The 17,508-nt window shown below is 39.9% G+C and overlaps 1 protein-coding gene across 2 annotated transcripts in view; it reads left to right on the forward strand.

Annotated features, from left to right (window-relative positions):
• RCAN2 (regulator of calcineurin 2) overlaps window positions 1-17,508 on the forward strand; it is an 83,011-nt gene that overhangs the window by 6,593 nt on the left and 58,910 nt on the right. For both annotated transcript variants that reach the window (XM_040057684.2, XM_040057683.1), the window contains exon 2: window positions 1,271-1,497. In XM_040057684.2, the coding sequence (XP_039913618.1) occupies window positions 1,273-1,497 (225 nt within the window). In that variant the 5' untranslated portion in view covers window positions 1,271-1,272. The remainder of the gene's footprint in view (window positions 1-1,270; window positions 1,498-17,508) is intronic.

Here is a 17,508-nt window from a genome sequence, read left to right on the forward strand (position 1 = left end):
AGAGCAGAGGTTATATGAAAGGCACAGCCATGGCAAATTGGCTCCATAATTTAGCTTTACTGAGATTAAGTGTAATAAACCATATGGTTTAATTTTGGATAGCAGTCCTATATAGTGTGTTTGAGCTAATATTTACAGCTATTTATAGAGAATAGCAAGTATTTAAGAGAGCAAGGGCAGAGAAGAACAGATGAGCATGCTGAGTTTATGTAACTCTCTAAATGCTTATGGTAGGAGGAAAAGCAGCTAACGATTGGATATTATTATTGAAAGAAACAAATAAAAGGGAATAGATTATTATCCAGTAAACTCCTAGTTAACTTAATGGGGCTCTGTAGATGGGATGGGTTGATGTGTACTAAGGGCTGCTAAATACCTGATTTTTTACCAGTTGACACGCTGATCATTAATTGGACCTTGACTTACTCCCCTTGGCTGGCATGAAGCTTTCTCGCATAACAACAGTAGTGATACCATTTAATGTATGGGCTCATTATGTGTGCCCATCATTTTGTGTGCCTTAAAACTACCTTTCTGTACTGATGCATTTGGGATAAAGGCTTCAAATACAGCAGGACTTTCCTGGAAGTGCTGAAAGTCATCTTGAGTCCACTCTTCCCTTAACTTTATTTGCTTCCTGATGTGCTTAAGGTGCAAAGAAATTGCTAATGGGCTTTGAAAACCAGTGTAAGTTCTCTACTTAAACTGTAGAAAAAATTGGCTGTGTTCTTTGTAGCAGAAATGTGTCTTGGTTGTACTGGTTTTTGATGATGCCATGTTCACGCTCCTTTCCCCAGGGGTGTTTTGTTTTGTTTTGTTTTTCTTGATGCCTGGTTTAAATTTCAGAGTTATTTTCAAAGTTCTTCTAACCCTGGGCATTATGCTTCCTGAGCTGGCTGCAGACTCAGAAGCATCAGCAGCCTTCCCAGTAACAAACATGGTTCCCTTAAACCCAGATACAGCACAGTGTTTTCCCACAGGGCAAGGGGCCCTTAAGTAATATCTCTTCTGTTTGGGTTCAGAAGCTTGTACTGATATGTTTAGGCCTTTTCTGTGCTAATAAATGAAGTTAAAGCCAAGTCCCTGTTTGAACCTTGGTGAGACTGGTCTTAGTGCCTTGTGTCAGAGGCCAGTTTTGCCTTGAAATAGTGTGAAATTTACTTTATACAAACAGAACCCCCAGTCTTAAGAATCTCTGGCTTACCTTGTGGATGTGGAATGTTTAAATATGTCATGTAACTATGTGATGTTATCTTCTCTATGCTACCAGGGATGAGGGGAGATTCTTACTTCTTTGGAATGCGGGGCCTTGGCCACTATGGGTGCATCCCAGAGGATGGAGGACAGTTCCTACTCTACTCCATCAATGGAGACAACGGCCTAAAAAGATGTTTTGCAGAGGAAGATTTTCATGAAATAATTGATTTCAACGATCTCCCAAATTCTCTCTTCGCCTGTAATGTTCACCAGTCCGTGTTTGAGGATGAGGACAGTAAGGTACAGTGTCTGTTTCTAAGTTTTCCCTGTAAGAGAAACCTATGCTTTATATCTGTTTATTGCAGTCAGTCAAATAGTTTAATCTGTCCCATGCAACAAAACTTGATCACAAATATGACTTCTTTCTAAGGTGACAAGAACATTCTGCTTTGACATTTATTTCAAGAGCCTAAAAGACTTTTTGTCAACTGAAGTCAAGAAAAAAATGTTTTTCTTTTGTTGAGATTTGCAGAATACCGAAATGGAGGTTTGTGTCTTCATGGCAACCTTGGCTTGCAGGGATGGTGGGAATGGCAAAGTCAAACATGATGGCTGCTCATGCATGCTGGTTGCAGGTCACTGAAATGGGAGGCTGCCTTTCTGTATTTTCTCAGAGAATTAGAGAATCCTTAAATTGGAAGAGACCTTTGAGTCCAGCCATTAGCCCAGCACTGCCAAGCCTACCACTAAACTGTGTCCCCAAATGCCATATGTGCAAATCTTTTAAACCTCTCCAGGGCTGGTGACTCAAACCCTTCTCTGGGCAGCCTGTTCCAATGCTTGACAACCCTTTTGATGGATAATTTTTTCCTTATATCCAAGCTAAGCCTCCCCTGGCATGCCTTGAGACCTTTTCCTTATGTCTTACTGATTGCTAATTTGGATAAGAGACCACCACCTGCCTCACTCCAACCTCCTTTCATGTACTTGTGGAGAAGAGAGATAATGTCTGGTGTGTTTTAAGTTATCTGTAATACTCTGTTCTCACTGTCATTCACTTCAGATTTTCTAGATAAAAAGACATGAGAAACTTCATGAAAATATTTTGAACTCTGCAATTAATCTAAAACAATGTTGAGAACAACATGGTCTTAAGATAATAATAATAACAATAAATGAACTCTTGCAGGAAGCATTCAGTTCCTGTTTCTTAGTCTAGTATTCTTTCTGACTGAGACTTCAGGAATATAAAACTGATAGCTTGGGGCTTTATTGTCTGATGAAATGAGTCTGAGCTAATTGTTATAGGCACATCTGAAGTTACTTGAGTGTCCTGTTCAGAATTTTCAATTCAGATATAAGCTGGCAGTGGTACAGTGGGTTTTGCCTGAAACTGTCTGAGGTATCCAGATAAAACTACAAAATCACTGGGACCAGAGCTGGCCAGAATGGATGAAGACTTTTCAGTGGGGGGATTACCAGATAAAAGAGGAATAAAACAAGACTTCTAAGGATACAGGCTTCCTGTTAGAGGTACTGAAAGTGATGTCTGGTGAGGCTGCACAAGCAGAATTATTTGGGTTTAGTTTTTATAGGCATTTTTTTGTCTTCTGTAATAATGTCTTGTTTATGTCTGAGTAATATATACTAGTGCTGTGATATGAGCTTTAAAATGGGCATTTATATATTACAAATTCTACACTCTAAATTGCAATTCTGAAAAACAGTGCCCTATTTTATTGAATAGGCCTTTTGCTAATAAGCATCTTGCATTTACATTCTGCCATTTTCCAGAGTTTTCCCACCATCTGGTAATTCACTTGACTAAAGTTGAAGGGGTCTGAAAGTCCAGTTTTTGAATAAGAAAACAAGCCCACCTAGAAGTGGATAATCTCTCTCTTCACCCTGCAGAGATTCTATCCCCACTTGCTCCTGAGCTTTCCCTTTTGAGAGCTGTATGCTGGTATTTAGCTGATGGCTTAGTTAGAAAATGGAATGGCTGATTATGTAAGTATGTGGGATAGCAATCCCCAAAGACTTGCAGGACTTAAGGATGTGTCTTAAGAATAGCAGCTGGGTTGTGGAGGTGGATGTTCTGTGCCACGTGCGGGTCTGTAAATGCCCTGTCCGTGCTGTGGGTGGAACAGCTCTGTTTGCAGGTAAGTGGTTTCTCCTGTAAGTCTCTATTTAACGAGATGGGATTACCTTCAGATTTCTCATTAAATCCAAGGACCTGGGGAGTTGATTATGGTTTTTATTATTCCTGTAGAACATGTGCCTGTGTTCCCAGTTGATTAATACCCATAATCCTTTCTATTAATAACTGTTGCTGCAAGATAAGAGCACACATGAATTCAAAATAAAATATTGTCAAGTTGCAAAGCTAAATTTTAAAATCTCACATGATCACTATTCATAAATGGTATCAACAATCATATCTTCAATTATATATTGATCTGAAGTATTTGTAATGGTACACTAAACTTCTAAAAAGTATGTACTACAGTAATGGTTATATCTAATTGCTTAATTGTGGTGTTCATTCTAAAGAAAGTAAAGCTTTTTGTGATGTATTTTTTACTTTTACTCGTGACTTGCACTTTTAGGAGGAAAGTGAAGGTATGATTGGAAGTTACAAGTTAGCTAAAGCCAGAGAGTAAAGCCTTAGTAAAGGAAGCCAGAGAAACCCCTCATTTTAGGTGGCTGGTTTGATTTGGTGTCAAAAGTTCTGAGTGGCTTTAGCATGGAACAGTGTTAATGTAAAGAAGTTACTCTGTCAGTACTAAAGTTACACTATCTGAAGTGTCTAAGGGGCTGAAGTGTCAAGTTCGAACTTCTAACACTCTAATATCTAAGCAATACACTCACTAAAGACAGGTTTTAATATGAAGGCATTTAACTCCTTTGTATCAGGTACGGAGTAAGTTCCAGACTATGTTGGAATGTGGACTCGTAGCAGCTACTGGCAGCATGAACACCTATGCTGGGGATAAGCTGATTTGGTTTGTTCTGAGTCCTGTATCACAAATATCCTTTCACTAGTGTTGTGTGTCTACAAACCCTCTTAGAAGGGATTCTATCTCCTGTCAAAAGCAATGATGGCACCTGCAGGGAGCCTGAGTTTGGATTTTCATTTTCTGAAGGTGAGGAATTCTGGCAGCTGGAGGCCATGTCCTTTGCAAGGAAAGACACAGGCCTGGGTTTTCTCCTGGATGGCACCCTGAGGCCTCACCATTCTGAGCCTGAAGAGTTGGGGACTCTGGGATCTGAAGATGAGTTTGCCATCAGGCTTCAAGGAAGCTGATTGGAACTGACTGCCCTGAAACACTGAAGAAAAGGGGAATATAGATTAATGCTACCTACAACTGATCTTGCTTCAGTAACAGAGTATCTGGTCAAAAAATATTTCCCTACCTTCCAGGCTGCATTCTTGGAAACAAATGTGTGCTTGGATCAGGAGAGTGCCCCAGATAACTGGGTCCATTATATGGGCATTTAAGGATTTATGCAGGATATTTTAGCAGCTTCAGAAGGATAGCAGCTTGCTACAGCTGAGGGGAGGTGGCTTTGCTTATCTCCACTCCCATCATGGACAGCCTGCACCTTCCTAAGGAAAATGAAAACTGTACCTTCTTTACAGTCTGCTCGAAATACAGGGCTTTTTTCTTCCTAAAATCCAGCAAAGGTGAGGAGATTATCCAACAGGGTAATCTGTTGCAAAGCTGGGATCACATTTGGTTGTGCCCCTGTCACTGTCTTCTGTTCTGATCATTTGTTTTGGCATAAAACTCTTAATGGTAGGGGCAGATTAATTTGGTGTTTTGAAGTGTACTGCACTGACTTGGTTGGGTCATGGAAGTCTTATTGTAAAGAAGCTGAAAGTAAAATTACGCCTTAACCCTGGGGTTTGCCACATTGTTGGGGCTGTTTATGTGTGAGCAAGATATGGCAAAATTGACGCTTACTTTTGGCTGGCTGTGTGACTGAATGGGAGGTGCTGCTCTTTTAGCTTTCCTGGTAAAGCAGCTGTGTTGGTGATCCAAAGGCCATGACACTGATAACTCCTGAGGGTGAGTATTTGAGTGTTTCAGCAGTTAATTGCTGCCCATAGCCCTTAAACTCTGGCTAGTAACCCTTTTGTTGTGCTTTTGTTATACACGTATCACTGTTTTGTAAAACCAGCCTTTCTGTTCTGTGACTCGAACTTCCTTCAGGCTGGGACTGGTAAACACACTGTCAAAGTGAAGCATCTTTGTCCCTTAGGATGGTTTCTTCAGATGCTGTAGTGCCTCAGGATATGCTTACACAAAGCTGTCATTATTAGAATATGTTTTCATGAGGGAAGGATGTGTTTCCTCAAGCGTTTTAGAAGCTGCATGCTCCTTTTCTTACCATTCTTTTAGCTCAAATTGGAGGGAGCACCGATTAAACTTGATGGTTTTATTTCAGATAAAGAATGATTCATCAGTTTCTGAGCATTTGAGTTATGGTGAAGCTGCCTAGGCAGTGATAGCCAAAGTCCACCAAGTGCTTTTTCTTGCCAATGTAATCTAAACTAGTAGGAGATACTGTTATCATTTCTGCATGAGAAAATACTGATCAAATGTCTCCAGTTCTGGTATTTCCAGCATGAGGAAAACATAGATATACTGGAGGGAGGTCACCGAGATGAAGAGATGGGAGCCTGTCTGCTCTGGAGAAAGGCCAAGGGAGCTGTGCCTGTTGAGCTGGAGAAGGCTCAGGTGGACCTGAGCAATGTGTGTGAACTGAAGACAGCGTGCAAACAGGGCTGATCCAGACTCTCTTCAGTGGTGCCAACTGCCAGGAGCAGAGGCCACGGGCATAACTGAAAGACAGGAGGTTCCCTCTGAACATCAGGAAATGCATTTTTCCTGTGGCAGTGATACCACTGGGTGCCCGGGGAGGTGGTGCAGTCTCTCATTCTCTATGGGGAACTCCAAAGCTGTCTGGACATGCCTGGGTAGCTGAGCTTGAGCTGGCCCTGCTTGAGCCAGGGGTGGGCTGGAAAAGATGACATCCAGAGGTCCTTTCCAGCCTCTTCCAGTCTGTGATTCTGAGAACATCTGTTGAAGTGCATACTAATTCTGATACAGAGGGCCAGTGTGGGAATGCAAGACTGGGGAATTAAGGTGATTAAAAATGCATTTTCTGGACTGTGAGCTTAATAAAGGTGGGGTGGGGCAGGAAGGAGAAAAGTCAAACTATCAAGCCAATGGAAAAGATAATCCTACGTTAATAGAAGGACTTTACTATGAAAACAAATACTATTTTCATGAGGGATTCTTTCACATTACAACTTTATTTACATATATTGGATGATTGCTTGCTCTTACTGCAGGAGCCTCTGTTAGACTTCCTCTGACTTTTTTTTTTTTAAGATGTATTATTGAACTTGGATCCTGAAAAATATTTAAGGCTCCCTCAGGTGGATGCTGAAATATTTGTCCAAGGGTGATGCTTTAAGAGCTCTTTGTAGCCTTACTTGTAAAGGCTTTTTTTCCTTTGTACTTGCATTCAGATTTCTCACCAAAGCCCATTCTCATGCTGCTATTTTTATTTTTAAGGTTCAGTGAAAGGCACTGGACTGCTCACTGGTCTGCTCTGTTGTCTTTAACTTTTATATGTTAATTCTGGAACTGAAACTTTCTCCTGATGCTTGGACTGAAGCAGATAATTGAAATGTGTCTGTTCAGTGCTCCTTTTAAACAAAGTGGAGCCAGTGTGTCTGCTGCCATGTGTAAAATGTTTCTTCGGTTCCCTTTTCCTACAGGCAATTCAAGATGATGCTCTGGGAGGCTCTAGGCAGGCTTTGTGTCTGCAGGGGAAGGAAGATCTGTTCCTTTTGACTTGAGTTTTGAGCATCTAGATTGTGAAGTCAGAATCTCTTTGTTCATATTACATCACTGAAGCCTCTAGGTGTTGAGTCATCATTATATTTAGAAGGTGGCACACTTCTTTTTAGTCTAATATTAGTATTCCAGCCTGGACTCAGTGGAAGGTCACCCTAGCAAAGATGAAGTCAGGCTCCAAGGCTGGAAAGGAATGCCTGCTTCACTCTGCCTTCCTGGTACACTTGCTGTTGCTTTGTTTTACTTTCAGTTTTTCTACCTTTTAAGGTTGGTGGTGGTTGATATGATAACATTATCAGAAGCTGCCACTTGAAGTAGACTGTGCCTCATGCTGTGGAATCTATCTACTTTTCTTTGTCCTGCATTATAAATGGGATCAGTGTTACTCTCTGGCATTCTGTGAAAATGGAAGTGTTTCTTTACTGTAGTCTGTCTGTGAATCTAATAAAATGAAAATACAGAGATCTCACAAAGAGAAGCTGCAGGAGCAGTGTTCTTCACGAATCACAGCTGCCCTCTGGGAATCCTATTTTGCACTTTTCCATGGGTGCTGGTTTGCAGACAGCTGAACACTGCTTTTTTTTGTATGATCATGGAAGCACTAAAATAAAGCTTTAGGAGGCTGTTCTTGCTTTAAGAAATAGGCAATCTAAAGTTCTTTTTCCATTACATTTTTTCTCTAACTAATTTCAAATACTTTTCCTATGAACCGTCTCTGAGCAATACAGTGTTTTGTCTGAAAACACCTGTGATCTTCCATGCTCTGCATCTGATATTCCATCTGACTGCTCAAGTGGTAAGCTTGATTTTTTTCAGTCTCATTATAAAAATTCTCTCTAAAACTGAAAAACCTGTTGATATTTGGCCTTAAAATGGCCTTAAACCAAAGGAGGAAGGTAGGTTGACAATTGATATTAAGAAGAAAATTTTTACTGTGAGAGTGGTGAGGCCCTGGCACAGGTTGTCCAGAAAAGATGTGAATGCCCCATCTCTGGAAGTGTTCAAGGCTAGCTTGGTTGAAGCTTGAAGCAGCCTGGGATAGGGAAAAGTGTCCATGCCCATGACAGGGACTGGAACTACATCATCTTTTTTACATCCAACCCAAACTATTCTATGATTCTGTATTTGTCATTCATAAACCTCCCTTTTACCCCGTGGTGTAGTTGCTGGACCTTGTTATCCAGCTCTGTGTTGGCACATGGAATGGGATGTGGTGTCACAGCTCCTCCCTGTAGCTGTTGTTCTGGTGCTTTGCTCACAGGTCAGGTGTGCGTTCTGTTGGGGAGCTCTGGTAAGAAAAGCAGTAATTGCATGAAGTTGGATGTACTGTGGTTTGTGAACTCTCTAAAGATGACTGGCAGTAAGATCCACAAAGCATCTCAGTGTCTGGAACTCCTTAGGTCTCAAGCCACAGTAACCACAAGGAGCGGAGGTTTTACTGGGGAAGGGGCAGTAGGGAAGTTCACCTTCATTGACATTTGGGATCTGTTGAGTATTCATTCTGGTTCAGTGGCAGAAAATGAGTTAATTTTGATTGGTGTGTTTTGCATATTCAGAATGTCAATGCATATTTATAAGGAGATGATTTAAGGCTGCTCTTGTAGCTCTTCACAAGACAACTTGCATTTACGTATGTATATAGGGTCTGATGGTAATTTTCTCTGAGGTGATCTGCAGAATTTCCAAAGGAGCTGTAAGGAGTTGTCAGTCTAGTTTAGGCATTCCTTCCATCTTCTCTTGGGTTGTTCTGGAGATTATGCTGTTGGCATGCAGGAATTACCCAGCTCTGAATATTCCTCAATTGCATCAATGTTCAGTCCTGCTCTGAGAATGTGGTTTGGTGTTTTTGTGGTGGTGCTGGTGTTGTTTTCTTTTTAAACAAAAAAAGTTAGTAACAAATATTTCTGTGTCGGAAAGGCCACTGTCTGTCATGTGGATGCTGCCTAATAATTGTTACAGTACTTGAGGTTATTTTCCCATCCATGCACAGCGTTCTTGGTAGCACAAATGCCCCGTTTCAATGGGAGAATGTGCCTGGCAAAAGACCAACTGGGTTAAAGGTAGGCCTGTATTCCTTGCAGCTGAAATCTGAAGTAGTGCTTCAAAGCATTTAACTATACTAGTTGTTTGTAAATTACAAAAATAACCTGATTAATGTTCTTTCCAGAACACACAAGACAGCAGTTACTGTCTGCTTTTTAAATTTGGAAACATACTTTTTTTCCTTAAGAGCAACTATGGAAAAATTCTTCTAGTGTTGGCTTTCTGTGGCTGTTTTCTACTCTGCAGTCTAGAGGGAATGTGTTATCTCAAACCAGGATGGGTGGGAAATCTTTCCTGGGAAAGGACCATTCAGGGTATTTCCTTTGTTTTGTTTTATTTGTTTTGTTTTTGTTTTTAAGGAATTTTAATTTTCTTACCAGCTCTACTAAAATACAGACTTTTGAATAATGAGATGTTTTAACAAAGGTGTTAGTAAATCCATGTCAAGGTTTATGGGGACCTTCTGTTTTGACATGAGTGAGCAGGCTCTGGGAGCCATAAGGAATCGCAAGGTCTTGTGTGTAAGTCAGTAAAAAGCCATCCTCTTAATTCCCCCTTTCTCCAGCACAATGGCCACTGTAGGATAAACTGTGGATAGGTCTGATTTAAATATCCCTAAACATTGTACAAATTTAGGTTACAATTCCACTTGGCAGTTGTCTGTCTCCTGTAATAGGTTGGACTAAATTCCCGGACTCAAATGCCTTTTGATCTTTGGGTAAGTTGGATCTGGCCTGGAACACTGAGGCTGGTGTGGCTTTCCTCTGAACTCCACCAGGGTTAGCAGGAAGAGGGGTTCAGCCAGGGACTTCTGTTGACAGAGTTTTGGTATTGGTAGAGTTTTCCTTCTCATTTTCCTTCTTAGAAATACTTTGAGTTTGACTGCATGTACACAGAATATTGAGCCTTTCTTCTCCAGGATGATAGGAGGGTATATTGTTTTCTGGGATGGTAACATTTATTGTAACTGGTGATACTTGCTATTCTTGACCAGTGTTGCTCCTATTTGGATTTTTTTTTTCCTTTTTTTTTTTTTTCTTTTCTTGTCTGGCAGTCTAAGGCATGGCATATTTTTATAAAGAAATAAAAGCAAAGATGATAAGATAGCAGGTCACACTTCGAATAAAGCACAGCCATGAACTCTGCAGGAACTTCCTTGGGTCTCATTGAAAGTCATGCTGGCATATTGCATATTAAAGGAAGAAGTCAACCCTTCTGGTATCTGCTGACACAAGCAAGAGCTACAGCTCTCAAAGGGAAAAGCTGTCTTTATGTAGTTTATAGAAAAGTCTTTGGTTTGTTCCACTAAATAGTTCTTATCAGCAAATATCTGCTAATAATCAAACACAGTTTTGCCCTTCTCCCTCCAGCAAACTGTCACTCTGAAATCAACAAAAATCCTGTTTTTCTAGCTGATAGTAATCAAAAAGTGCAGTAAAGCCATTCTAATGTGGTTAGGGCAGCAGCTGTTCTTTATTTTAATAGCATCAGAGGTCCTAATCCAGCCACAAGTTCTGATATCAGTTTTCTGGCCCAAGGAAAAGGCTGCTAAATGAAGGTCAGCCTTCTTTAGCAATGCATAAAGACACTGCGTTTACAGAAGCAACCTTATAGTTTAATCACATTTGAAACAGGAAATTTACAACTCTAATTACCAGTTATTTAAAGGAATTTTTCAAATATTTAGTAAAAAATATATGTTAACACTGTGCAAGAGTTAAATGCAATTAATAAACCAATGGTTAATAGAGGTGGGTAAAAAGTACTTCTTGGAGAGGAATATTGTCTTAGAAAATCAGGGGTGTGGGGAGCTGGTGTGAGAAAATAGAGGGTGGAGAAGGGAGAGATGGCAGCTTTAAGATTGTGGCATTAATTAAGACAGAATCTGCAATAGATTTGAGCACAAAGGTGAGAGTTCATAGTTGAATCAAGGTGATATGAATTACCAATTATTTCTGTACATTTGAAACATGTTTTCTGTGCCAGATGACATCTTCATTCTTTTCCAGCTGATGGAAATTTTAGCATTTGCTTCAGTAGTGCAAGAATTTCTCCATGGTTTTGTTTTCAGGTCAAATCCGGAGGAGAAAGATCTGCTGATACCATTCCACCAGTGAGGATTTTGTTTGAGTTCTCAGTTTCCAATGTAGTGTGTGAATGTACTTTTTTTTAATTGTTTTGGTTTAATGTGATTACTTTTAGGTTATTTTCTTCTAATTCAATTGTATTTTCTGGACACTCTACCCTGCTTAAATTGCATAACTTTTGTACTGAGCTTTGAAACTTAATCCAGAAGCAGAGGCATTGCAGATATGGTAGATGTAATGTGTTTGTCTCAGAGGGCTAAGAGAAGCCTTCCATGTGATAGGGACTAATGAGCTGGAAATTAAGATGACAGTAAAACAGGGAAAAAAAAACTGCAGTATCTCTGGCAAGATAATAATGTAAGCAACTTTGCACTGCAGCAGGGTAGACTCACGTCTGTGTGTGTTGGCTTTACCTGGCTTTGTGGTGAGTTAAAAAAGCACAAAGACATGGTATGACTGCAGCATGCAGAATATAGAAATTTTCCATTTCAGATTACTGGAAAGTGTACTGGGGAGAAATCTGATGGTTTCATCCCTGTGTTTCCAGTGTGTGGCTGGCTTACAAGGGAAGAGCATCTGGGAACTTCATAAGATGCTGAAGAAATGAGGTACCAGCCCTGAATGGGAGGGAGATGTCTGTGTGTTAAGGCCTCGATATCAGACTGGTGTGTACCATGGGCTGACTTACAAAAGCCATGATGAAGTCAAGAAACACATCTCTTCCTGAGGCTGAAATACCAGCAGTCTTGAAGAGAAGGGAATGGGTATTTCACACAGCTGAGGTGTTTCATCAAGCCACAGGGCCATCTAAATCAGCCTTCTGCCAGTTTGGGGACTGGAGTTATTTTTGCTTGGTTTTCTTTGAGTTCCTAGGACAGGGTCATATACAGACTGAGAGCACTGACACAGCCCAGAGGCTGCCTTCTGTGCAATATCAAACATTTTTAATGTACATCGGCAAGTTAGCACTGGTTGCTTTCACTTTTTTTGCCTTTGCAAAGCTTCTGGATGGATTCTCCCTGCAATGTGTCTTTAATAAGCAGGGACACAATTCGGGGTATATAGTATTAGATGCTTAAATGAGCAACTTCTGGACCCATTCAGTTCTTGCATACTGTTGAATCCTGTTCCTTTGAATAACGTGCAGGGCTGCTTCAAACTGTCTGACTTGAGGGATTTGGCCATAGACACATGCAAATTCCTTTAGTCTGCTGCTGGTCAGCAGGAGGTGTGGAAATACATCACAGAATGCTGTTAGGTTGTCCTTCCTTCCTGTGTCCTTCTGGAAATCCCTTTATCTTTTGCATCTTTAACTACAAATCTTCCTTTCAGGTATTTCTTTACCTGGTGTGTATTCTACCTACTGGGTGCTCTGTGATGCAGCTGCTCCTGTGATTGCTCCCATTTGCCTCACAGTTAAGAGGGAAAAATACACAGCACAAGTGGTACAGGGGTGTTTTTTAGGAAGATAATCTGTCTTCCTTATTTCATATCCTGGTTTCAAATGATTTAACTAAAAAAGCCTACAACTTTTAATAAGTATTTCCCAAAGAAAATGTTTTATTGTCTTAATCTATTGCTCTTGGGGTTCTGAATGGAAGTTTTTCTGACTCCCTGCTGGTTTGTGACCTACCTATAGCAGATGCAGTTTGTCCTGTGCATACGTTTAGATTTTGAGAGTTTTTTTGGTGGAGCTGTCACATATGAAGCGCAGTTCTGATTATCTATTCAGAACCCTGCTGCGTCACAGTCTTTCTGTTGATCTAAAATGTATGATGTGATTGACGCCGTGTGGCGGCAACAAAAGCAACTGCTTAAAATAGCTGGTCCAAGCTACATCTCTGTATTCCATGTGTTTATTTCAGGTCTAAGAATTAAATCCTTATCTGATACTGGTCAGTCTTGAAACAGAAAGAGATGGATGTACACCTTATCAGTAGCTTGAGTGAAGATGAGATTTTTCCGTGTCTTCCTTTTCAAGCACAACCCTGTATTTTTCCAGCCTGTTCTTTCTTTAACTAACAGGAGGAAGAAGAAAAAAAGTGTTTCACGGATCTGTACTTGGTATGAGAATTCGTTTTGTGTAAAAAAGCAGCTATTTCTAGTGGTATAACTGAAGGGCAGAAGGGGTGATGGAGTCTGAACATGAACAATAACAGGCACTGGATTTTCAGAAAATTCTTTATAAGGTGAAAGTCATGTGAAGACAGTGACATCTTTAGAATTTTAGATGGTTTACATACTGCAAATATGCAGTATAGAGTTTTTGGGTAGTCTAATCTTGAAATATTTGGTACCTGTCTTGCTTTTTCTTCTACAATAGAAGTTAATGCCCTCCCTACTTTATTTTGTTATTGGGGTACCTTCAGCTATCCTTTATCCACATTCTTGTAGCATAAGGACTGCTGTTAACCCCAGACCTAAAAAACATGAGTTGTGTCAGTATTGTGATACTGATTTTAAGAGAATTATAAGTTCTTTCTAAAGCCTTTTGAGTTTTGACCTAAATTACCACCTGTATGTTGATTTTGTTTTTATTTTTTCTTTTTTGAGGTTGTGTCTTAGGTGTGTGTTTGGCAAGGTGAAAGGGAATATTTGCAACTGGCATTCTGGCACAGAAACTGATGAAAACTGGGGTAAAAACACTGATATTAAGGAGCTTGAGATTAAAAGCTAGGAAGTCAGACAGAAATAACTTCTGTGTTGTGCTTGCTTGGCAACCTGGTAAAATAGGTTCTGTTGTCCTTGCTGACCATACCAGCAGCACTACCAGGTAAAGTGGTATAAATAGGTGACTACACCTGATTTAGTAACTGTGCAAAGGACCATTCCACTTCTTTCTGATGTCTCCTTGCCTCTGATGATTGTGCAGCAAGTCACCTTAGTAGTGAAGGTAAACTTCATTTGTACACACTTAGACCATTTACACGGAGTAAGGGAAAATCCTGGCTAGTACAGAAAGAAATCCCAGGTTTTTGTGGATAAGCCAGCCCACTGTGTGTGAGAGAAAGGCCGTCAGGGTGTGTGTGCTCTGGTTCGTGGGTGCCATCTGCTGACTCGTCCCTGCACCACACAGCACTTGCTGTTAGAAGAAGGAAAAGATAATACATGTTAAGGAATGTAGTTTTAAATTCCCCACCACTGGGATATTAAATACAAAATGCATTTTTTTGATCCTTGCTAGCTTTGTGGAGTTAGGACAACAGTGTTCGCCTTGTGTTTCAGTTTAATTTCAGCCCTGCAAAGTAGTTTTACAGAGGAATTATTATTACTGTCAGATTTCTTTTGTAGTGGTTTTGCTTATGGTGGACCTAGATCTTAATTTCCACAGTGTATTGTGGCTTAGCACCAAAACTCAGCTTGTAGCATTTTATCTTCAACATTTTTGAAGTCTGTACTAATTTTGTGTGTTTATGCCATCTATGGTATCCTGTATATAGCTAGGAAGTCAGACTGAAATAATTTCTGTGTTGTGCTTGCTTGGAAACATGGTAAAATAGGTTCTGTTGTTCTTGCTGACCATACCAGCACCACTGCCAGGTAAAGTGGTACAAGTAGGTGACTACATCTGATTTAGTAGCAAAGCTGAGAGAAGGGGAAAACTGGAGGAGAACAGTTTAGCTAGATCCTATAGTAGTTTAGAGCTCACTAATTAAATTGGTTTTAAAGGCAACTTCTCTTTTGTCTTGCTTGTCATAGTTTTCTTTAAAACCTAAAATAGATTTATTGCTTTGAGTCACTCAACTGAATGTTGGCGAGTATCTACTGAGAAGGAATTCAATCCTAATAAATATGACATATGTAGTGCCATTCTCATGGGCTGCTGTAAATCAAATCTTGTTCTGGCAAGGGCTCAATCACTATAATGTGAGATTCCAGCTAATCCTCAGCCATGGAACAGCTTTGTTCTCCTTGTTGTGGAGAGGAAGTATAATCAAATGATTATTGGTCTATTTAGGACTTGGGACCCAAATTGTGTACAGGCTTATCTTTCTCTCCTCACCAGGACTCCATTACAATTCCACCTACTGTAGCTGGATGTTGTTAGGATAGATGGAATCACAGAGTCATTAAGGTTGGGAAAGATCTCTGCGTTCATGGAATCTAAACATTAACCCATCATTGCTACAGGCACCACTAATCTGTGTCCCCAGGTGCCACATCCACCTTCCTTTTGAGCACTTCCAGGGAGGGTGATTCTACCAATTCCCTGGGCAGCCTGTTCCAATACCTGGCAACCCCTTCTCTGAAGAAATGTTTCCTCTTATCCAATCTAAACCTTTTCTGCAGCAACTTGGGGCCATTTTCACTCATCCTGTTGCTTCTTACCTGGGAGAAGAGACCACCTGAATACAGCCTCCTGTCAGGCACTTGTACAGAGCAAATGTATCCCTGGAATGATTTAAGGCACTTAAGTCTGGCTGTTACAGGGAGCCCCTCCATTTTTTTTTTTTTCTTTGTGATAAAGAAGTACTGTTACATTAAGATGATTAAAATCTTATCCTTGTTTATGCATATTTATTGTCTTATTTGGCAAAGCCCTATTAAAGTATATAGGATTATTTGAAAGCAAGGTAGTGCATAAGATGGATAAAGTTTCATCCTGGTTAAGGTGAAGGGGATCAGCTAAAATATGTAGTAGTAAATTATTTAAATACATTTACAGTGGGGTTTTTTTGAGGAAAATGAGAAGATTGAGTACTTGTGCTTTTCATAGCACAGCCTTGCTAAGGAGACTGTTTTTGGTAAAAATAACTTGATAAAAAGGTCTACTTTAAACTTTGAATCTTCTAATTTAAGAATGTCGTTTGTGCCTTCTCCACTTGACTGCTAAGAGTTGGAGAGAAGTCTTTGGTATTCTTATCTTTATGGGGAAGTTGGAATGTCCTCCAGATATGCACAGAAATGCTTAGCAGAGCTAATTTGTGCCTAATGGGTACAATCACTATTTAATGTGAAAAGGTTTTAATGAATGGACTGAAGAGAATGCTGCCTGAAATATTTGAATACATCAGTAGTTTCAAATGCAGAAAACATAAGGAAAAAAAAAAGTATAATATTTAATCTTGTGGGTAGAAGGACTGATCTCTTTGATGTAGTTATTGATTATCTTAATGATGCTTGTTAGTACAGCACCTAATACAATGTCCTAGACCCTAGAGGAATAAACACAACCAAAATGAATAATGTAACACTAGAGATGCCAGGAACAGGGTTTTTTTTAGGTAGATATGACTCAGGTCCCTCCAATAACCTAAAGTAATCTTGGTGATATCATGCCATTTATGCAACTTGGACTTTTCAATGAATTCTAAGCCAGAACATTTAATTATGAACTTCCTGCTCTAAGGTAATAACAAAAAATATTTTTGCTGTGTGTAGAAAAAAATAGCATAGTATGTTTGCTTGAACTGTGATGATTACTTTTTTCCTGTATTTTGAGTATATAAGAGCAGATAATAAACCTTCCTACCAGTTGAATTTTTTTGCTGTTTATCTGTGTTGCATGTACATATGCATGCAGTGTGTGTGTGTAACCCTTCAGGAAAATAATTCTGATATGGAAGCTCACTGTGATTTTCTTGGACTAACAGAACAGCCAGGTAATTTTAAGAACAGCAGTAGGAAGTCTGCTTGCCAGATTTCAAATAAACAGGTTACTGGAGCAGTTCAGGCAACTCAGAGTGGGCACAAGAAATTTTTTAGGTAGAGACCCAACTCATCACTGCAAGAGTTACTGTTATATTTGTAAAACAGTTTTCTCTAACTGGAATTCAACCCTGTATACATCGTATTTCTGTTGGCAGTGGTGGAGGAGCCTATAGGCCATCTAGGTAGAGGATGGCTTTGTATGCTCAGAAGCCATTGTGATGAGTTATATTGTAATTGAAAGTTTGGGTAGATGTGGTGAGGTATTTAAAATGGGCTTATAGTGATATTTAAGTGGCAGTCAAGGAGGAGTCGACAGAGATTCCTCAGACAAAGCTCTTGGCAACACAAAATATATTGTATTGTTTAACTTTGAATTTAACTTCTCTCTCTACTTCAGGTTTTTTGAGTCTACAAGTAAGCAGACCTCCCTGCTTTTCCTCATGCACATTATAATTAATAATCTGTAATGAGAAGGTCTGAAACCAACACATTCCTTTTTGAGTTTGAGAGTGGTAACATGTCCATTTGCCTGAGTAGAATGGGAGGTGTTTTATTTTATGCATCCATGTGTCAGGCTAAGGTGTGCTTTCTCCTCACTGGGAGTGTTTGTTCCCCAAATTGCTATTGCTGTCCTGAGCAACTAAGTTCCTGCATTGTAT

This window comes from Hirundo rustica, chromosome 3, assembly GCF_015227805.2.
Source record: "Hirundo rustica isolate bHirRus1 chromosome 3, bHirRus1.pri.v3, whole genome shotgun sequence".
In the NCBI taxonomy this organism is placed as follows: Eukaryota; Metazoa; Chordata; class Aves; order Passeriformes; family Hirundinidae; genus Hirundo; species Hirundo rustica.